Source organism: Serinus canaria, chromosome 24 (genome assembly GCF_022539315.1).
Source record: "Serinus canaria isolate serCan28SL12 chromosome 24, serCan2020, whole genome shotgun sequence".
NCBI lineage: Eukaryota > Metazoa > Chordata > Aves > Passeriformes > Fringillidae > Serinus > Serinus canaria.
The window spans coordinates 2,245,549-2,267,918 of NC_066337.1; the positions used below are offsets into that span (position 1 = coordinate 2,245,549).

Sequence of the window (22,370 nt, forward strand, 5' to 3'; positions counted from 1 at the left end):
ACAGCCACGAGAGGGCCCTCCTGCCTTAAAAGTGGTGGAGATTTAGGGTCTGGTGCCTCAACACCCTGAATACCCCATTAAAAAGGGGTTTCCTTCCCCTTGGAGCTGTATTTGAATGCAGCAGCTCATCCTTGGAGATGATTTCTCAGCAGCCCCAGAGGGCTGGCTGCTGTGAGAGTGATGCTGGGCGAATGCTAACTCTCCTGGGTCCCCTAAACGTGGGGGAAAAAAAGATTTTTAGGAGTCAGGGAAGGGCAGGGACATGCAGGCTGGGTCTTGGTTCATCAGCTGATGCTGCTGCCTCTGAGATTTGGTGCCCTTGGTGCTGGGCAAATCAAGAGCCATGGCTGTGATTTGATACAATTCGTACAAATTCCACTTCTAATTTCTAAACCTTCATTAGATTTTTTTCCCATATAATTTTCTCTGTTTTCTGTATTTATTCTCTATTTTTTATTTGCATTTTGATTTGTAATGCCAGACTCCATTGCCTTCATTCCATTTCATACCTGGATTTCCAGAGCAAGGATGTGGCACTAGAGGTCAGCCTTGCCTCAGGGTGGGTTTGGAGCTCCAGTTGTCTCCAGGTGCAAGGGAACAGGTTTATGGCTTTCCAAAATCAAGGGCTAAATCAAAATCAAGGGCTGTTTCCAGCATTGCAGCCTCCTCCCTGGGGAGTCTCTATTTCCTGTCTGGGTCTTGGGGCTTTCAAGGTGTCCTGAGACCAGAACATCAGTGAGAAAATCCTTTTGGGGATTATAGCTGCTTCATGAGCAGCTCAAATAATTATCCCAAGTGTTTTCTCTGCCCTGAGGGCAGAAATGAATGATGAAAACTCAGCCTGGAGCTGCAAGTTTAGAGGTGAACCCGTTTGCAAAGCACCCCAGTCTGGTCCTTCCTGAGACTCCAAAGTTGTGTCTGCTCTGGGGTTAAACCCTCTGAAACCCTCCAAGCCTGCTCTAGGGCTGCTTTTCCTATGGAACAGCCCATCAATTCTGTAAATAACTATGGTATGTTAGAATGAAATACTCTTTTCCAATAATAATAATAATAATAATAATAATAATAATAATAATAATAATAATAATAATAATAATAATAATAAATGATCTCCCCTCTCTGTTCCAGTCTCATATGGTTTGTGGGTTGATGAAAACTTTGTAATGGTTTTGATGAGAGACAGCTGCCATGTAGAACCTCTGTCCCCCCAGGTTTATTCCAGGTGTGGATCACTTTAGTGACCCCTCAGGCTTGCCCAGCCCTGAGCCCCACCCTGGGACAGCTCAGTGCCTTTGTGCACCTCTGGTGTCCCTGTCCCTAACAGCAGCATCCCAGAGAGGGAATCCAAAATGTCCAGAAAGGAGACAGAGGAGTCCTTTCTGGCTTTATTCAAATCAAGGCAGAGGCTGTGGAGCATTCCCTGGGGTTTCTCCAGTTTTTGGAGGACACAGCCTCCTCCATCCCAAGCTGGGAACAGGATGGAGCTGCCCAGGTGGGAACAGGGCAGTGCTGAGTGCTGGGCCACCAATCTCTGCAGGTGAGCAGGAGCTCCTGATGCTGGCTTTGGTGGAATGGGTGGCACTGGCATCTGCCTCTTCTACATTCCCATGTTCTGTCTGAAAACACCATGGAAAACCCTGTGTCTCTCTTCCTCAAACAGGAGAAAGCCTTAAATGCTGAGGGGAGTGAGGAGAGGGGGTTTGAGATGCTTTCAGAGGGAATGGACTATCAGCATCCCCAGGACCTGCAGCACCAGCTGGAAATCTCCCAAACCCAGGAGCTCCATTGGTTTTATTCAGTGTACCATTACATCCCCATTGGGAACCCTCCCAGATTGCAGAGGTGACATTTTGTGTCAGGACATTGTGACAGGGCAGAGGGGTGACCAAGGCTCAGGGATCCCTCTCCTGTGTCTCCTGTGCACAGGGGGAGCTGCAGGCTGATTTGGCTTTTGCTGTGGGACACAGAGATGGTGCTGGAACACCTCCAAAGCACAGATCCTCCTTCCCACCATCCCAGGAGGAGCACCCTGCCCATCTCCTGTGCTATCAGTCAGGCAGAATGAAGCTAATTAAATCCAGCATTTTCCAAGGATGGGGCAGGTTTTAGGTTACTGAGTCCTCCACATGCTCAGGTTTCTCAGTATCTCACCCTCAATGACCCTACCTAGACCCAGCTGGGTTTTTTCCACCAAGAAAATGTTATTTAATTTTATTTCCTGGAAAGCTGACTAACAATGCACTCTGACTCACCCTCAGTCCCTGGAGAGGATCTTCCTTCCTGCCCAGCTGATGGGGAGTTGGGAGAGCACAGCCTGAACTTTTGGGTGAGCCCAAGCCTCTGATATGCCAAGGTTTTAGCCAAAATCAACTGCTTGAGTAGCAGTTTCCCCTGCCTGAACCACCTTTCTGCTCTATCTTGGGCCTAAAATTCTCAGATGCTCTATTTAAAACAATTTCTTTGGTGAACTGGAACACCCAAGAGGTATGTGGGGTTTAAGGTGGGTATTTTTGCTCTTTTTGTGTTTTAAAATGAATGCATTTGCATCAAGGTGATGGATAAATGAAACAAAACAACTTGGTGCTTCCTGGAGATGTTTGGGATGAAGGAAAAGGAAGGTGGGAGAAGGAAAACCCACGCTGCAGACCAGCTCACACTGATATTTCAAGATCAGAGTGAGCAATGGACTAAGCCTGAGTGAGATAAGCTTTGCCTTAAAGTGGTTTCTAGACAAAAATCAAAGTAGAAGCAGAATCCACCTTACATCCCTTATATATTCATTATATTGGATAATATATTCATTGATGTATTTCATTATCTGTAGCTGCTCAGAATGTTCCAAAGGCATCTTCCACCTCCATTCCTGCTTTCTGTGTGCTCACCTTCATCCCAAATCCATCCAGGCCAGCTGGACTGCAGGGGGTGAGGAGCAGCCAGCCTGGAAAGGCAGGGAGTGACACCAAGGTGTCACCTGGACCAGCTCCTGCTCCGGGTGTGGGGTTCAAGCAGCTGCTGGTTTGTCCCTGGAGAGAAAAATCCCATCAGGTCCTTGAGCAAGAGGAAAACTGAAATAAAAATGTGCCTCCTTCTTTTATGGAGTGCTCTGGAACATTCCTGTACCTGCTGGAAGGGGTGAGCAGTGTGTGCTCCTGAGCTCCACAGCTCCTCTGCTCACCCTGGGCAGGGAAGGGCTGGTTTGGGTTAGGGTTTGGGGTGGGTTAGAATTAGGGGTAGGGGTAGGGTTTGGGTTTGGTTTAGGGTTTGGGTTTGGGTTTGGATTAGGGTTTGGTTTTGGGTTAGGGTTAGGGTTAGGGTTAGGGTTTGGGTTTGGGTTTGGTTTAGGGTTTGGATTAGGGTTTGGTTTTGGGTTAGGGTTAGGGTTAGGGTTTGGGTTAGGGTTAGGGTTTGGGTTTGGGTTTGGGTTTGGTTTAGGATTAGGGTTAGGGTTAGGGTTTGGGTTTGGGTTTGGTTTAAGGGTTAGGGTTTGGGTTAGGGTTTGGGTTTGGTTTAGGGTTAGGGTTAGGGTTTGGGTTTGGTTTAGGGTTTGTGTTGGGGAAGTGCTGCTGCTGGGAAGTGATGGTTTGGTTTGCAAAGCCTTGGGGTAGGTGATTCCCAGCTGTTCTGATTGAGGGCTGGGGAGGCTGGGATGGAGATCCAGCTGATCCATCCTGTGTTCCAGCCCGTGGCTCTCCCTCAGCATCATGGGACACAGCCAGTCCCGTGCCTGGAGGTTCCAGCAGGTCTCAGCCCAGGCACAGCCAAACCACTCACATTTTCTGCCTGCCTTTCCCCATCAGGAGGCAATCAGATGTTCTCCAGGCTGGAGATAAAGTTCCTGCCAGCTTGGTTTGACTCATCCTCTTGATGAGAGCTCCCAGATGGAGGGGCTGGAGCTCAGGGGCAGCACTCACTAACTCTGGCTTGATGACCTCTAGGCTGAGGGAGCTGGTGGCAGCTGTGGGAGCCTGTGGCATTGTGGATGCTGCTGTGGTCTCTGGAGAAACCACCCTGCTGAGCAGAGCAAGGCTGTGGGAAGGAGAAATTCCCTCCTGGCACCTCAAGATGCTCAAGACTGTGCCCCCCTCTTCCCTTGCTCCTCCACTGCCTGGGCTGCCCATTACCAGCACCCCTGGGCACGTTGCCCTTTGGCCAGCAGACAAAATCCCTGATTGCCTCAGCCCAGCGCAGTCAGATGGTTTTATGGGTCACAAGTTCAGCTGCAAGGCACACAACTGAGCAAACCACAGCACGGGGGTGCACTGACAGCAAAACGAGCTGGGCTGTGGGCTGTGGGCCCTGTGCCTTAGGCAATAATTTGGATTCTGTTTCATACGTGCACACATTATTAAGCTGTGCTTGCATTTCAAAGGGTTTCAGCCTTTGCTGAAATCACATCAAAGCCAGCTTGTCCATGAGAGGCCTTAATTTCATCTCTAAACCAAACTGTGGTGCTTAGGGGGCTGATAAATCTGTCCCTCAGCTACAGGTTGTTGCTAAAGACTCTGCTCTCCAAAAATCCCATCCACAGCGAGATCTTCCCACCTCCCAGGAGCATTACCTGCCCCAGCACCCTGTACACACTGTTCTGCTGATCCCTGCATTTGGTGGGTGTGGGCAATCCCACATACCCCACACAGGCTGTCCTGCAGTCTCAGAGGAGGGGATGTTGCAGATGTTTACACGTATGGAGCGTGCTTTGGTGCTCAGGGATGAAGGGAGGCTGAGCTCAGAAGTGGAAATCACCTTTACCCCCACCTGAATGAGGTTGGGATGGGTGGAGAGGAGTGCCCTGGGATCCCCCCGGTGTGAATGCAGGAATTGTTGGGGCAGTGTGACACTGGGGTGGCAGGTCTGGAGGTGCACAGAGGGGCACAGCCCAGGTCTCGGTGCTAGACACTCCTGGGCTGTGGAAAACATTTATCTTCCTGAATAAATCTGGGAACTAAGCCCTCAGCTGTCAAAGAGCAGGTTCCCCACTCCACAGATCTGTCTCAAATACCAGCACGGAGCAGAGGATGGAGGGCTGGAATAGCTGACCTTTAAAGGTCCTTTCCAACCCAAACTGTTCCATGACTCAATGATTCTATGACCTTTTATCTTCCCTGCACACCCCTGTTGTAACCAGAGTCCCTCTCCCTACGGGGTCACTGAGCTCCATCCCTTCACTTAGAGCAGGGTCCAGAAAAACTGGAGAGTGGCAGGAGGGAGCCTGGCAGGTGGGAGCATCCCTGGGGGCTGCACAGTTTCCCTCTTTGCTGCAGGAAAAAAAGTGAAGAGGGTCTCCTTCCACTCCATCCCATCCAATACCCCAATCCTACCCTGTCCCATCCTCCCATCCCACCTCATTCCATTCTCATCCCATCCTGTCCCATCCCACCCGTTATCCTGTCCCATCTCACCTGACCCCATCCCGTTCCACCCCACCCTTTATTCCATCCTGTTCCAACCCCAGCATCCCATTCCATCCCACACAATCCTATCCCACTCCTCAATCCCGTCCATCTCCCCCTATCTCATTCCACCCCATCCCACCCATCTCAAACCTACATCCCACCCCATCCCACCCCACCGTTCCATCCCCTCCCGTCCTCCCGGCGGTGCCGCGCCCCCACCCCGCTCCGCCCCGGGGAGGCGGCGGCAGCCCCGGGCGGAGCGCGGTTCTCTCCCGGCTCCGCTCGGCTCCTCCGCCGGCCCCGCTCGGCCCCGCTCGGCCCCGGCCCCCGCCCCGGAGTGGCTGCGGCGGGGCCAAGCCGCGCCCCGCTCCCTCGCTATAAAAGCGCGGTGCGCCCCGCAAAGCAGGTACCGGCGGGGCCGCTCCGCTCCTCCAGCCTCGGCGGGTCCAGGAGGAGGAGGAGGAGGGAGGGAGGAAGGGGGGGGCCGGGTGCTGCTTTCTCCCCCCCGCGCCTCCCCCGAACCCCGATGCGGCCGGCCTGAGCCCGCCGGGACGATGCTGCCGCTGCTGCCGCTGCTGCTGCTGGGCGCGCCGGGGCTGCGCCTGAGCGCGGGGGCCCCCCCGGACCCCGACTCCGCGCTGGTCACCCCGCTGCGCCTGGACCCCGACATCAACGGGCCCGCTTATTTCAGGGGCGGCCCGGCCGAGCCCCCGCGCGGGGGGCAGGCGGTGGTGATCCAGCTCTCGGCTTTCGGGGAGGATTTCTACCTCCACCTCTCCCCCGACGCCCGGTTCATCGCGCCCGCCTTCGCCGCCCACTACCTGGGGGCGGCCGCCCGCCCGCTGCCCGCTCTCCGCCACTGCTTCTATTCGGGGGATGTCAACGCCGACCGCGAGTCCTTCGCCGCCCTCAGCCTTTGCGGGGGGCTCCGGGGGGCTTTCGGCTACCGGGGAGCCGAGTACCTGATCAGCCCGCTGCCGGGGGGCGCGGCCGGGGGCCTCCATCGCCTGCAGCGCCGCAGCCCCGGCCGCCCCGTCGGGGCCGGAGCGTCCCGCTGCGCCGTGGGCTCCGGGCTCACCCCCGGCGTGCTGCAGGCGCTCGACAAGTACCGGGGGCGTGCGGGGGGGAAAGGCGGTCGCGCCAAGCGCTTCGCCTCGGTCCCGCGCTACGTGGAGACCTTGGTGGTGGCCGACGAGTCGATGGTGAAGTTCCACGGGGATGACCTGCAGCACTACCTGCTCACCCTGATGGCCACGGCCGCCCGTCTCTACAAGCACCCCAGCATCCGTAACCCCATCCAGATCTCCGTGGTCAAGTTCCTCCTCATCGGGCAGGATGACAAGGGGCCCAAAGTCACCAGCAACGCTGCCCTCACCCTCCGCAACTTCTGCGCCTGGCAGAAGAAGTGGAACAAGGTCAGCGACAAGCACCCCGAGTACTGGGACACCGCCATCCTCTTCACCAAGCAGGTGGGTGCAGGGGGGCCCGAGGAGCTGCTCCCCCCTGTCACAGAGCCCGGCCCTGGGCTGAGGCGTTCTGCCACCTGAGTGCGTGACGGGGGAGGTTGTGTGTGTGCCTGTCCCTCTTTCCCAGGGAACCTCCACTCTCAGATGCTGGGTGGGGGATGCAGAGGCATGGAGCAAGCAGACTTGGGCCAGTCCTTGGTGTCCCCTGGGCAGGTTGTGGCTAGCAGCCTGGAAAAATTCCTGCCATGGGGTGAATGAGGCCGGGAGGTGTCCAAAGGCAAGGTGCCCCACGGGCAGAAACCTGCTGCTCTATCTCCTGCCTCCATGCAGGAGCTTGGCAGCGAGTGCCCTGCGGCTCTGAGTGCACTCTGAAATGAGAGGTCTGAGCCCAGAAGAGGAGGAGCATGGTCCTGTTCCCCCTCCTCAGCTGGGAAGAGCTCACAGTGCCACCTGCCAAGAAAAAACCTCTCCCTGCTTCCTCTGACTCATGCGTGAGGTTCTCCTGAGAACCTGGACCTCTCCTCAGCTCTGGCTGCGCTGCATGGACCCGGTTCAGGGCTGGAAGTGAAGCACCAGAGACTGAGCCAGCACTACAGCCCTCGAGTGGGGGAGAGCAGAGAGCCACTGCCACCACTGCCGTGGGCTGGCTGCATCCCTGTGGTGGGAGAGAGGCTTGGAGCTGCCTTTGGCGTGGCTCCGTGGTGATGTGGCGTGTGGGATGAGCTCTGCATCCTCTCACCCCCACAAACTGAGTGACACTGAAGCTCCCACAGCCTCTCCCCATTGTTCCTCCCTCCCTGTAGTCCTGTCTCAGTGTGGACATCAGTCCAGTGCTCTTGATGGGATGGGAGGAGGATGAGCCCAGCGTGGAGGGGACACTCATGTCTTATTTTGGCTGCAGCAGGCTTTGGCAGAAAAGGCTCCTTGCATTTTCTCCTTCCACTATCCCTGCCCAGATGTTTTTGGATTAGGGACAGGTGAGAAACTCCCCTCAGCGAGCAGGGAGACCATTCCCAAAACATTTTTCCAGGTCAAGCACTTGTGGTGGGTGGGAAGGATGTAGCATCCAGCTCAGTTCAGCTGTCCCTAGCCTGGGCTCAGCCAGGGCTGGAGCAGGGCTGAGCTGTGCAGGACGTGTAGGATCGTGTCCTGTGTGTCTTCTTGTCCTCCCCACCCCGGGCCAGCTGTAGATGCTCTGGAAGCACAGACAGGATGGAAGCCCAGGCTGCTGGAGCAGCTCACAGAGGAGGACACTGCTGACACCTCTGAAGGGACGAGGCAGCTCCACCTCTGGTGGAAGCCCCGTGAGGTCACTGGAGCTGCACGTGGGACAGAGTCGGTCCCAGCCATTCAAAAGATGTGGATCACGTCTGGGCTGCATTTTTTACACATTGCTAAACCATCCATTCCTGAAATCCCAAAGCAAGCTCAATGCAAAGGCACACGGTCAGGGAGACATCTGCCTTCCTTGAGTGCATCCATCTGTGGTCCCCTGACATCCTGAAGCTTATCTTCCTGCCAAAAAGCTGTTACATAAGCCCCCGACTTAAATTTCACCTCCAGGCTGGTTGATAGGCAGTTTTCACTGTGATGATGAGCTGCTGACGAATGGGGCTCTCTTTTACTGCTTGGATTTGCTCCCTTCCAACACTGAATGATGGATTTGCCTTTGGGAAGCTCAGTCCTGATCAGCTGGTGGGTGCAGATTCCCTTCCTACCTGAGCCACGGCTTATTGGAGGGTCCTGCAGAGCATCCAGCCTCCAGCTGCCCTCCTGGAAATATCCCTGCACACCATGGCAAGGAGCTTGGCCATCCTTCCCACCCCTCCTGGACCTTGGTGTCACACCAGCTGTGCATCTTTGCTTTGCTGTAAAACCAAAGGGAAGTTGCATGAAGGAGGATGTGGCTGCAGCCTTGCACGTGGGGGAATTTGGAAACTGCAGCTCAAGCCTCAAGATTTTGGAGTTGCTTTGGATGCACACAGGAAGCCTCTGTGGCAGGGAGAGTGCTTATGACTCTGAGTAGGTGAATTAATGCACAAGGATCCCCCTGACTGACCTGTGGAACGTTGTGAGAAGTTCACAAGGGACGATGAAAAGCCTTGGGAGGTGCCATGTGGGAAGGTCAGGCTGGCAGGAGAGTGCTGATGCACTGAGCAGGTTGTCTGCAGCCCCTCAGGGGACCAAGGGTCCTCCCTGTACCTGTGCCAGCAGGGGGGATACCAGTGACAGAGAGCAAAGGCAGAGCTGGCTCCTTGCACGGTGCCTTCCCACCCTAAACCTCTTCCATTTCTAAATCTCTGCTCCCCTCCACGCTGGAGGCTCACTGGAGTGAGCGTGGAGGCTCACTCCACGCTGGCAAGGCTGAAGGAGGTGCTCAGGTGGGGGATCAGGACCTGTCATTAAGGTCAGAGATGCTGCCTGGCACGCCCAGGCTGTCCTGAGGAGGCTGGGGTGAGGGAAAAGCCCCCAGAGAGCTGCTGGTGGTGAATCCCAGCGAGGCTCAGAGTGAGAAGTGGATCAGTGTGTCAGTGCAGGTGTTGGGCTGGGAGCCAAAGCTCGCTGTGCTGGCGAGGAAAGAACTCTTCAAAGAGCATTGAGAGCTCTTCAAAGAGCACTGAGCGGGGAGCTGGGAGCTGTGAGGCTGGGACATTCCTCCCCATGCCCCATCCTCACCCCCAAACCCCCAGTGCTGGCCAGAGCAGGGTCAGGGGCTCCTGGGCAAGCTGCATGGCTGGACTGGTTCGGGGTGATGATACCACTGGGTCTTGGTGGTGTTTTGGGACTGGGATTCTGCCCCTGGGCTTGCCAGCACCATTAATCAACCTGTGCCCAGCAGTGGTGGCACTGCCAGTGCAAGGTGGGGCTGCCACCTCTTCTCCTGGGATCAGGGATGCAGCAGGGCCCCGGCTGGGAAGGAAAACTGCAGAGCAAAGTGCTGAACTCACTTGTATGATGGGGTTTTCCACCACCAGAGCAGACCCAGACGTTTCTTCACGTCACCTCTCAGGAGATCCTGGTCTTGCCTGTGCCTCCACACTCCTGGCCCCGGGTCTCCTGTTAAAGCCATCTCAGCCCTGGCTGGGGCTCTCTGAAGTCATCAGGACTGTGATTTACCCACGGCTGAACCTGCCTGCGCGGGAATGCCTGCAGCTTGGAAACCTTGCTGGAAATATTGGCAGAGCAGCTCCTGCAGGATTTTGAGCAACCCAGGCGCTTTGGCTGGGCAAGTGCTGAGCATGAATCACACTTATTTATAGCATGGGAGCGCCCAGCGAGTCCCTTACTTTTCTTTTCATGTGGAAAACAGCTCTGTGCCCGCTGCACGGCCTCCCTGGCAGCTCTGGGGCAGCACCGAGGGAGGGGAGGATGCTCCAGCCCTCCCAAACCCAAACCACACCCAGCAGGGGAAGGGAGCACCTGGGACAAGGTTACTGCCAGGCTGCAGTATTGGTGTCTCTTAAATGGACTTTTTTTAGCACGAGCACCTGGGGAAGGGCAGATCTGCCCACGATGAGACGCTGCCCAGCTACTCTCCTGGCAACATCTGGCTGTCTTTAGTTTGGGGGTAGAAGCCTGGGCTGGTTCCTCCTGGGCTGGTTCCTCCTGGGCTGGTTCCTCCCTTGATCAGCTGGGCTTGGTTGCTCCTTGAAGGATGGCTGCAGTGTCTTGGACAGGCAGGAGCACCTTCTTTACCCTTGGAAACTTCTGGACCTGGTCCAGGACTTTCTTGTTCCTTGGAAGAAGCTGAGAAATGAGATTGAGAAGTGGCTCAGCCCTGAGTCCAAGGCCAGATGTGTTCCCATCCACCCACCTGGGACTAGTCCTTGAGCTCACACTTAAGACCAAAGGAACCAGACTGGCTCATCCGTGACAAAACCAGCTCCACCCTGGCCAGAGGAGCTGTTTGGGTGGGAAAAGCTGTTGCTGAAGGCAGGGCAGGATGCTGCTACACACATCCCTGGTGCTGGGGTTAAGTGCAAACACACGGTTGCAGCCTGGGCTGGGTCAGGACTGAGGTTTCCTGCCTGTGTGTCCCAGTGTGGTTCCCATCCCTTTGGGCTTTCTTCCCATCAGAAGCTCCCCGTGGGGGGCCAGGGATGAGGTGGGAAAGAGGAACAGTGACAGCTGTGCTGTCCCCAGGACTAACCCCTTCCCTCTGTGACTGGCAGGACCTGTGTGGTGCCACCACCTGTGACACGCTGGGGATGGCAGACGTGGGCACCATGTGTGACCCCAAGCGCAGCTGCTCCGTCATCGAGGACGACGGGCTGCCCTCGGCCTTCACCACCGCCCACGAGCTGGGTAAGGCTCCCAGCTCCCCTCTTCCTCTCAGCAGCAGTGCCAGGGGCTGCCAGGGTTCAGAACAGCCCTGGTTTTGGTCTCTGGGAAATGAGACAATAGGTGACACCTGGTGATAGGGAAACTCTGCCTTTCCCCCTGAGCCAGGTGGGAAAGGGCTGCTGAGGGAGCTGAAGGAGCTTTGCTCTCATGGTTGCTACCACAGCTGGGTTTCCAGGATTCAGGAGTCCTGAAATAACAGGCAGAGACCACACCTACCTCTGGGAGGGAGGAGACAGCGGGGCAAGTGCTGCAGTCACCTGTCACCTTCTCTTCACAATTTCCCTTGTCCTTTTCTATGTGCTTTCCGTGTGCATGAGGCATCCGGGAAAGGGCTGGAATGTTTGCTGACTCTTCTGGGCTGTCCACATTGCAATCCTTGCAAGGGTTTGCCCCACTCCATGTCTCAGTCTCTGCTGAAAGAAGCTGGGGGGTTCCTGCTCTCATGCTGTGCTGGGTTATTCATGCTGCCCCCCTTATCCCACCCCCAGGCCACGTGTTCAACATGCCCCACGACAACGTGAAGGCCTGTGAGGAGGTCTTTGGCCGGCTGAAGACCAACCACATGATGTCCCCCACGCTCATCCAGATCGACCGTGCCAACCCCTGGTCAGCCTGCAGCGCTGCCATCATCACTGACTTCCTGGACAGTGGCCACGGTAAGCCCTGCTGTGCCCCTCACCCCCTGCCCGTGTCCCTGTCCCCTAGGAACAGGGCCCAGCCCTGCAGCTGCTTACTGGGAAAATATGGTTGGCTGGAAAGCTCTTCCTCTCCTGGCTCTGTAAACAAATTCAGAAGGAAATGGGAGGTTTCTGTAGCGTCCAGACCGCCTGGGTGTCCCCAGCAGTGACATCTGCACTCAGGCTGCTGGCACAGCTCCAAGGCATCACCAGGAGATGGAATCATCTGCATCTGGGATACAGCCAAGATCAAGGGCATCCCTGGGGTAGCTGTGGCCCAATCTCTCCCTTATCTCCCTGCAGCAGTGCTTTCCCTCCCACTCTGGTCCCGACAACCCCCAGGACCTGACAGACCCCCTCTCCCACTCCTGCAGGGGACTGTCTGCTGGACCAGCCTGCCAAACCCATCCCTCTGCCCGAGGACCTGCCGGGCACGAGCTACAGCCTGAACCAGCAGTGCGAGCTGGCCTTCGGGGTGGGCTCCAAGCCCTGCCCCTACATGCAGTACTGTGCCAAGCTGTGGTGCACGGGCAAGGCCCGTGGGCAGATCGTGTGCCAGACCCGGCACTTCCCCTGGGCCGACGGCACCGCCTGTGGTGATGGGCGCTTCTGCCTCAAGGGAGCCTGCGTGGAGAGGCACAACATCAGCAAGTACAGGGTGAGTGCCTCTGCTGGGAGAGACAAAAACAGGTCCCTCAGGGAGTGCAGGGGTGGGTACCTGTGCTGGAAACCCAAAAACAGGTCCCTCAGGGAGTGCAGGGGTGGGTACCTGTGCTGGAAACCCAAAAACAGGTCCCTCAGGGAGTGCAGGGGTGGGTACCTGTGCTGGAAACCCAAAACCAGGTCCCTCAGGGATGCAGGGGTGGGTACCTGTGCTGGAAACCCAAAAACAGGTCACTCAGGGAGTGAGGGGTGAGTGCCTCTGCTGGGAACCCAAAACCAGGTCACTCAGTGAGTGCAGTGGTGGGTACCTGTGCTGGGAACCCAAAAGCAGGTCACTCATTGAGTGCTGGGTGAGTGCCTCTGCTGGGAACCCAAAACACCCCACTCAGTGAGTGCAGGGTGAGTGCCTCTGCTGGGAATGCAAAACCAGGTCACTCAGTGAGTACAGGATGGGTCCCTGTGCTGGGAACACAAAACACCCACTCAGTGAGTGCAGGGTGAGTGCCTCTGCTGGGAGAGACAAAAACAGGTCACTCAGAGTACAGGTTGGGTCCCTGTGCTGGGAGACCCAACAACACCCCACAGGGTCACTCAGTGAGTACAGGATGGGTGCCTGTACTGGGGGCCCCAAAAACATCCCACAGGGTCACTCTGAGCAGTTGCTGGCAGAGGTATCCCCCATCTCTTGATGGTGGAGACCCAGCATGGGGACACTGATGTGGAAACTGAGATACCCTTGGGTATCATGCATTTCTCAAGGCTGCTGCTCTGCTCCAGCCAGCCCTGGGCAAGTTTCACAGAATTTGCTGTTTTGAAAGGGACCCACAAGGATCAAGTCCAACTACTGGCCCTGCTCAGGACCATTCCCAAGAGCCACACCACACACCTGAGAGGATTGTCCAAATGCTTCTTGAGCTCTGTCAGGCTTGGGGCTGTGACCACTTTCCTGGGAGCCTGTTCAGTGCCCCAGCACCTTCTGGGGAAAGAACCTTTTCCTGATATCCAACCTGAGCCTCCCCTGACACGACTTCAGACCACTCCCTTGGGTCCTCTCACTGGTCAGCACAGAGAAGAGATCAGCATCCACCCCTCGGATCCCCTCACCAGGAAGGTCCCCTCACCAGGAGGGTGACCTTATTGCTCTCTACACTTTCCTGAAGGGAGGTTGCAGACAGGTGGGGTTGGTCTCTTCCACCGGGCAGCACTGACAGAACCAGGGGACACAGTCTCCAGCTACAGCAGGGAAGGTACAGGTTGGATATTATGAAAAAATTTTTCACTGAAAGAATAATAAAATACTGGAATGCTGTTCCCAGGGAGGTGGTGGAATCACCATCTCTGGATGTGTTTAAAAAAGACTGGACATGGCACTTGGTGCTATAGTCTGGTTGAGGTATTAGGGCATAGGTTGGACTTGATAATCTTAGAGGTCTCTTCCAACCTCATTATTCTGTGATTCTGTTTGTGGGCGGTTGGAGGTTTTCCTTGTGCAGGGATGGCTCCAAATGTGGAGATGATGGGTGTGCAGTGGTTGGAGGTTTTCCTTGTGCAGGGATGGCTCCAAATGTGGAGATGATGGGTGTGCAGTGGTTGGAGGTTTTCCTTGTGCAGGGATGGATCCAAGTGTGGGGATGATGGGTGTGCAGTGGTTGGAGGTTTTCCTTGTGCAGGGATGGCTCCAAGTGTGGGATTGGTGGGTGTGCAGTGGTTGGAGGTTTTCCTTGTGCAGGGATGGCTCCAAGTGTGGGGATGATGGGTGTGCAGTGGTTGGAGGTTTTCCTTGTGCAGGGATGGCTCCAAGTGTGGGATGATGGGTGTGCAGCGGTTGGAGGTTTTCCTTGTGCAGGGATGGCTCCAAGGGTGGGATTGGTGGGTGTGCAGCCCCTCAGGCTGTCCCTCCCTGCAGGTGGACGGCGGCTGGGCCAGGTGGGCGCCGTACGGGCCGTGCTCGCGGAGCTGTGGCGGCGGGGTGCAGCTGGCCAGGCGGGAATGCAGCGACCCCGTGCCGGCCAACGGCGGCTCCTACTGCGAGGGCGTCCGCGTCAAGTACCGCTCCTGCAACCTGGAGCCCTGCGCTGCTGCAGGTAAGGGCTGGGGCTCAGCTCGGCCTGTGACAACCCCAGAAAACTAAAGCTGGAGGTGCAGGCAGGTGCCCAACACCACCTCCCTATTTATTATTTTCAGTGCCAGGGAAGAGCTTCCGTGAGGAGCAGTGTGAGGCTTTCAATGGCTACAGTCACAGCACGAACCGCCTGACTGCCTCCGTCTCCTGGGTTCCCAAATACTCTGGTGTCTCGCCCCGGGACAAGTGCAAGCTCATCTGCCGGGCCAACGGCACCGGCTACTTCTATGTGCTGGCACCCAAGGTTGGTGAGAGACCCCCAGGGTCAGTGCCTGGACTGTGGGATGGCTCCAGTGCCCCTGGAGATGAATAGACTTTTCTTGTCTGGTGGGTGGATGGTTTTAGGTGAGGTGCCACCAGTGTGGTATGAATCAGCTTGGCACTGGAGCTGGTCCATGGAGGGTCTTCCTCTGGAAGATGTAATTTTAACCTGTTATAAAGATGCCTCGGCATATTCCTGTGGACCTGGGATAAAGGATGATTGTTTGGGTACTGAGGAAGCAACAGGCAGGGCAGGGTGGACATCCAGACACGGGACTGAGCGGGATGGTGTTAGCGGTGTCCCCTGTGCAGCTTGTTCCCTGCAATGGAAAGGACAGGAAATTCTGTGGATGGGAGAAAAGGGATTCAGTCCCATCTGTCTCTTCTCAGAGACCCCAAAATCCTGCCTGCAAAGCAGAACATGAGCAAAGAGCGACATGGTGCCTGCTGGCTTCTCCTCAGGACCTGTCAGATGGATTGGGGTGGGATGGACACCGCTGGGAGGCCTTGGGAGGTGTGAGAGGGAAATGCAGCAGCCTGTTTTTCTCACCTGGTTTAGGTTGTGGATGGCACCCCTTGCTCCCCGGACTCCACTTCGGTCTGTGTCCAGGGCAAATGCATCAAGGCAGGCTGTGATGGGAAGTTGGGCTCCAAGAAGAAGTTTGACAAATGCAGCGTCTGTGGAGGAGACAACAAGAGCTGCAAGAAGGTCTCAGGCTTGTTCACCAAACCCATGTGAGTGTTTGGTTACCACGTGTGCTTCCCCTACTCCCAGCTCTGTGTTTTGGTATGGGGGATGCAGGAAGGTTGTGGAGATGGTGTAGGATAAATCCATCCTGAGCCAAATCTGCTGGTGCTCATGCACATCACTGCCCAGTCTCCTGGGCTGGCTCTGAAGGAGCTGCAGGACACATTTAATGTCCTCTTGACTTCTGCTGATGGAGTGCTGTTGAGCCAGAGGGGCTGAAGCATCTTCTGTAACTGGGTGACATCAGCCTACACAAAACTCAATGCAGCGAGGAAATTCAAACTGATCTTCACAGGAAGAAGACAAACGTAGGGGTGGGAGGATCTCAGGGCTGAAGTAATGCACCATGCACCATGCCACAGATAGGATCTGACTGACATTTCCCAAATGTTCTGTCTTCAGAGACATTTTGTGCAGTTGTATCATTACTAATACTTTTATCTTTACGTGGTGGTTTCCCTCTCTGGGAAGCATTTTTCACAACAGAAGATTTCGATCTACATCATATTTGGAATAACATTGATTTGCATCGCGTTTTCTTTTTCCTGCATCTTGGGCGCTTTCTCACGTTTCGCTGGTTCTGGACAGTTTTTTTTCCATGTATCTCGAGCGTGGTCTGTGCACTGTGTCCTGTGCCTGATGTCGTTCCTTGCCTGTTCTTCTCTTTCAGGCATGGCTACAACTTCGTGGTGGTCATCCCCGCGGGTGCCTCCAACATCGACATCCGCCAGCGGGGCTACAAAGGCCTCGTCAGCGACGACAACTACCTGGCGCTGAAGAACGCGCAGGGCAAGTACCTGCTGAACGGCCACTTCATCGTCTCGGCCGTCGAGAGGGACCTGATGGTCAAGGGCAGCGTCCTGCGCTACAGCGGCACCGGCACGGCCGTCGAGAGCCTCCAGGCCTTCAAGCCCATCCAGGAGCCCCTGACTCTGGAGGTGCTCTCCGTGGGAAAGATGACCCCTCCCCGGGTGCGCTACTCCTTCTACCTCCCCAAGGAGAGCAAGGAGGACAAGTCCTCCTACAAGAAGGAGGGCAAGACCCCGCCGGACCTCAACAACAGCGTCCTCAGCCTGTCCAACCGCCTGGACGGCGGGAGGCCGAGCTACAAGCGCCCCTCGTACAAGTGGGCGGTGGGCGGCTGGGAGGCGTGCTCAGTCACCTGCGGTGACGGCTTGCAGAAGCGCTCGGTGGCTTGCCGCGACTCCTACGGCCAGCCGGCCGCCGAGTGCGACGCGGCGCAGCGCCCCGCCGACGTCCGGCTCTGCGGGGAGCCCTGCCCGGCCTGGGAAGCTGGACCCTGGTCTTCCTGCTCCAAGAGCTGTGGTCGGGGTTTCAAGAGACGGGCGTTGAAGTGCGTGGTGCCCACCGGGCGCCTGCTGCCCCGGGAGAGTTGCAATTTTCGGAGGAAGCCGCAGGAGCTGGATTTCTGCACCTTGAGGCCGTGCTGAGCAGGTCAAGGGGTGCCTGCGAGGAAGGGCATGGTGTTCCTATGGCTGCGTGCCAGAGGTTGGGAGTGGGGGAGATGTCCATAGCACATAGCAAAAGGGGGAAAAATAATAAAAAAAAAAAAGGGAACAAAAAGGGACCTGGGTGTGGGGACAGCCCCATGCACCTGGGAGAGAGGGCTTTTACCAGCCAGGTCGCTTGGAGACAGAGCGGGAATGAACATCTACCTCGAAGCCACTGAACGACACGGAAACCACCGGTGGAGGCTGGCAACTGGGGGGACAGATGGAAGCGAGGAGGATCATCCCTGCCTAGGATGGATCTGTGGTACAGGCAGGGAGATGCCCCTAAATTGCACAGATGAAGCCTCCCCCCACCTTGCCAGGACCAACCCTACCTCCCTTCTCCCTGGACTCCCCCAACACTCATGCTAAACGGGACCAAAAGGATTTACCAATGCAACGACCACCGGTGCGATGAGGCACTGGGACTGATGCCTCCAGGGCTTGCTGGTGGGGACTTTGTTGTCCCAGCAGCATCCCTGGGCCAGGCTGGAAGGTGGTGGCTTTATTTTCATTCTCTCCTCGTGTTTATGACCTGACCAGTGTAAATTTTATGGTGCTTAACTCTGTATTTTTCTAACCTCCTTCCTTCCCTCCTGATGGATGTAAACCTTGCATTACAGGGCTGGTGTTATTCCCAGGGGATCTCACCAGCCTGAGGTTTCCTATGGTGCTTTGGGATGGGGCTGTGTGAACATCTGGATGCTCCTTTACACCCTGGTCCACCTGAAGCTTTTCAGGGCTAAAAGGGATCATAATGGATCTGAGGTTTGGGCTGTCATTTCAAAAAAGCAGCAAGCAGCTGTGCTGTAGTTCCACAGGGTCAGACACAGCCCCCCCAGCCACTGAGACTTTGCTTTGCTCTGGAAATGGTGCTCAATGCTCAATGGAACCAGTTTGTCCTGCCCAGACTTCCCATAGACTCCAGCCTTTAACCAGGCTGGGATATTTTTCCTCTGTGGAAAGCCTCCCTGAGATACCCTGAGCTCCATCAAAGCTGGGGTCACTTCCCTGGCATCCCTTTGGAGCTGAGGGAGAGGGAGATCAATTTGGGTCTTTGGCTTTCCTGAGGGAAAAGGGGCTCAGCGGGGTTCAGGCATGCAGGGAGAGAGGGACTGTCAACCCTCTTGCTGCTGCAAAGCCTCTACAACCATTTTCCCCCTCCACTTATTCTGGGCTTGTTCTGTGCCTCTGGGGTTATTCTGCACCTCTGACAGTTTTGTAGCATCGTGCTCACTGTGGTCAGAGGCTGTTTTACCTCTCCCAAACCCCATTTATCATTGAGGTCTCTTGCTCAGATCAAATCATTAAGGCACCATTGAATTTTTTGCTTTGTCACTGATGCAGGTGCCTCTTAATCAACGAGCTGTGACTGTAAACAAGCAAAAGCTTCTGGGTCAAGCTGTGCAGTTACTGGGATCAGCAGAAAGGTATTTCAGGGATAAGACACAGATTTTGGGTAGGCAGAAGATGCCATCTCAGCAAGTAAAGGCTTGGAGCCTGCCATGCTTGTTGGAGGTCCAACAAGGAAACTCTGTTGCCCCTTGGGTGGCTCCAGAAGGTCTCCAGCTGTGGGCAAGGTGAGAATGAAAGAAATGGGACAGGTGGCACGAGAGTTCCTTTCTTAGGTCTTTGCAGCAGCTCACAAACTCCTTGTGACAATGTTTGTGGGCTGATCCTCCCTGGGGATCCTCCTAGAGGATCCTTCTAATGCCTCTTTCAACACAATCATGTTTTGGGTCTCCACGCTGCTCCACAGAGCCAGGAGCAGATGTTGTGGTTGCTCTGCACAGCAGGGAACGGGAGTTAATGTTCTTAGGAAATCCCTTCCAGGTCTGCATTCCCATGAACACACCACCCATTTTCTGAGGGTTTTCCTGCATATCTGAGCCCACTGCGCTTCCCTCTGGGGACAGAGCTCCGAGGAGCTGCCCCTTGGTGTCCTGCCGTCCCACAGCTGGTTTCTAAGCCACCGAGAAATCGTCAGCCTGGTTGCTGAGGAGGGAGGGAGGGAGGGGTTCCTCGTGTGTGGTTCTTCTGCTGAGGGTGCAGCAGGAGGACGGAGATGCCGATGGTTCTGGCTGCTTTGTGTATACCATGTATACTGAACATCGATCTCTGCTGTTTGTGCGTCAGTAGCAAACCTGAAATAAATCTGTATTTAAAGTTACCCCTGGGGGGACACGGTCCTGCAAGGGTTGTTTTGTTGGTGGCTGCAGGGTATTCTTTGTGTTCTTGTGAGCCTGACTCCTTTATAGTGTCAGCTCATCACCTAAGGAACAAAACTGGTGCCTTTTTGGGCTTTCCTAAAAACAGAGACAAAATGGAGAGAATAAAAAGCAGATCTATTTATTGAAGGGCTTCAGGTACATTTAGGGCAGACAAAGCCCCCCCAGGTGCTACACCCAAAAATGGACTCAAGGGTTTCACACTTTTATAAGTTTGGTCCATTTGCATTTTGGGGGTGAATCTGCCAATTCCAGCTCCAGCTAATGAAGGCATTGACCCCAAGTTTGCTGCCCCCAACTCCCTTTTGTTCCCATCTCTGGGCCCTGAGGCAGTGAGGTGTCCTTGGCTGCCAGGCCTGGAGAGGAATTGTTGTGTCTGCCCCAAATGGGGAAGCAGCAGCTCCCACTGAGTGTGGGGTTTGGAGTTCTGCACTAAAGAACTGCAGGTTACAAATAGATGGAAATAGAAAAGTTTTAGTTACACACTGAAGAACTGCAGGGTTACAATTTCATCATTGTTCCTTTCCCTTCTGCTTCTTTCTCAAACCTTCAGTGCCACCTTTAAGGGGGAATTGTGTCATTGCTGAGGCTTTGTGGGCTTTGCTTTCCAGAGGGAAAGGGATGCTGAGCACCGTTTCCAACCCAACAGCCAAGCCCTCAAGCATCATTTTCCATCTCATGGATCCCTGAATCATATGAAAAATAGAACAGCTAAAGTCCTAAAGAATCAAAGCCAACCCCTTTATAAGCCCAAGAGGTTATTTCTGATTTGGTTCTGCTACAGAATTGGTTATTGGTGAAAAGAAACCCAACCTGAAGGAGCTCTGGGGTGAATCAGTTCCTGTGAGCCCCAGGAAAACTGGGGATGTTCATTGAGGGAGCCTGGTTTGCCTGAGGCTTCACTCAGGATGTTCTTCTGTCAGGGTGACAGGAACATAGAGTTAAAATGATTGATGGAAGCTGGAACAGCACTCACATCCTGGAACAGCCCTGTCTGTGTGCTCCTCCTAAAAGTCTCAGCACACCCTCCCTGAGTCAGAGCCCTCTCTCTGCCCTGTTGCACGGGGCCAATGCTGAGATAAAGCCCTTCCTGCTCCTGGGCTGTGTCACTCAGGGATGCCTGATGTCACCCCCCAGCTCTCAGCAGGTTGCCTGGGATTTTATTTCCCCCAGCAAACACAGTTTATTCCCCCATGATGTAATGATTTGGCAAATTTCATGTGGTTTACTGGGGGAGAGCTCAGTTTGCTCTCCATCCTCACAGAATCCCAGAAGAGTCAGTGTTGGAAGGGACCATGAAGATCATCTTCCATCCCTTCTGCCACAAACAGGGACCCTCCACTGTCCCAGGCTGCTCCAAGCCCTGTCCAGCCTGGCCTTCAACACTTCCAGGGATGGGGCAGCCACAGCTGCTCTGTGCCAGGGCCTGCCCACCCTCACAGGGAAGAATTTCTCCCCAATGTTTAATCCCAAAGAAACAGACACAGCTGAGAACCTTCCCCTGGAGCAGCTCCTACAGGGAGCCTCCCCTCACAATAAAGTTCACTTCCACCCCAAATACATCCCACACTGCAAAGGCAACAGCTGAAATTTGCTTTATTGGGAGCAAGGAGGGAGATTCCCTCCTGTTACAGCCATAACTTTGGCCTCAAGTATCTGCTCAGGAGCAGAAAATCCAGTGAAAACTATCACCTTGCTCCTCCAGGTGACAGCCCCACACTTTTAACCAGGTGCCCTTAAAGATCACCCAGAGAGGCAAAAACCCACACAATCTCAAGGTATTTACCTGGTAAAAATAATATAATATATATAATATAATATAATATAAATATAAATAATATAATATAATATAATATAATCTAATAATTATATATCTATAATATATCTATATAATCATACTATATATATATATCTATAATCTATACTAATATATTATCTAATATATATATTAATATAATATAATAATTTAATGCATCGTTTTATTTATTATATAGAAATATAATATAAAGTTATCTATATTGATAAAAATAAAAGTATATTAAATAAATAAATAAATAAATAAATAAATTTAGCTGGTGAGGAAGAAATTAACCCAGGATCAAGGCCAGAATGACCCTGTGGAAGGGAAGGGGGGTGTTTAGGCAGGGAAAGCAGGTGCTGGCTTAGTGGGGCTACAGGTGGGTGACACAGGTGATGTCCTGCCCCTTTGTCAAGCCTCAAGGCACAGGAGCAGGCTCCTCGTGCAGGAGGAATGATGTGGAGCATCAGATTTGCTGTCTGGGAAGAAGGGCTGGCTTTTCCCAGTGTCATCAGATGCTGCAGCTGATGTTTCTCTGGATTCCTCATTTTCCAGCACTAAAAGGTTTTACTGTTTCTTCCCTTGGCTGTGAATTTGTCGTGTTTGGATTCTCCAGTACCCAATAACAGACTGACCTGGCTGCTTTTCCCTTCAGGGGACCCTGCTGTGCCTTCACCTGCAGGGAAGGGAAGGTCAGCATGACCTGATGGAGCAAGAGGCATGAGACCCATCCCCTCAGGCCAAGGAATCCTGCCCAGGAATCCCCACTCTGGTCCAAATCCATCCCTGGCTGAGCTGCAGAGCTGAAGATGGCTCGGGCAGAGCACACCAAATGTCTTTAGGGAGCTAAAACTCACTCCTGCCTCTGGACTGCCTGCAAATCTGCTGGTTTACATTTCTCCTATGCTGAAACACAGGAAGCCCAAACATTTTTGTAAGAGAGGGATTACCTGGAGTGTAAGGGAGAGAAACTATGGAGGGGGAGGGAAATGCTCCTGCCTCATCTGGAGTTTTGTCCAGGGCCTTGACGTGGCTGTGGATCAGCTCCCTGGGGCTGGGATGCTGCCTTGCTATTTTTATATCTCTAGATACACACACACACACATAAATATATATTACTGCCATCACTATTAATAATAATTATAATTACTGGGCTTTG

General features: G+C 54.4%; 1 protein-coding gene across 1 annotated transcript; it reads left to right on the plus strand.

The window, feature by feature from the left end:
* The first annotated feature begins 5,947 nt into the window (after window positions 1-5,947).
* On the plus strand, window positions 5,948-19,380 carry ADAMTS15 (ADAM metallopeptidase with thrombospondin type 1 motif 15). The gene is made up of 8 exons (XM_030233024.2): window positions 5,948-6,862; window positions 11,032-11,164; window positions 11,692-11,859; window positions 12,255-12,538; window positions 14,450-14,627; window positions 14,728-14,909; window positions 15,486-15,661; window positions 16,345-19,380. Exons 1-8 carry the CDS (start codon window positions 5,948-5,950, stop codon window positions 17,123-17,125), a joined length of 2,817 nt encoding a protein of 938 aa, XP_030088884.2. The 3' UTR covers window positions 17,126-19,380.
* Window positions 19,381-22,370: the final 2,990 nt, after the last annotated feature.

Bases quoted from the DNA above. Each gene is read 5' to 3' on its own strand.
- ADAMTS15 (XM_030233024.2), top strand. From the start codon at position 5,948: ATGCTGCCGCTGCTGCCGCTGCTGCTGCTGGGCGCGCCGGGGCTGCGC. The intron at 11,165-11,691 runs GTAAGGCTCCCA...TCCCACCCCCAG, and splicing joins CACCACCGCCCACGAGCTGG to GCCACGTGTTCAACATGCCC. The intron at 14,910-15,485 runs GTTGGTGAGAGA...CACCTGGTTTAG, and splicing joins TCTATGTGCTGGCACCCAAG to GTTGTGGATGGCACCCCTTG.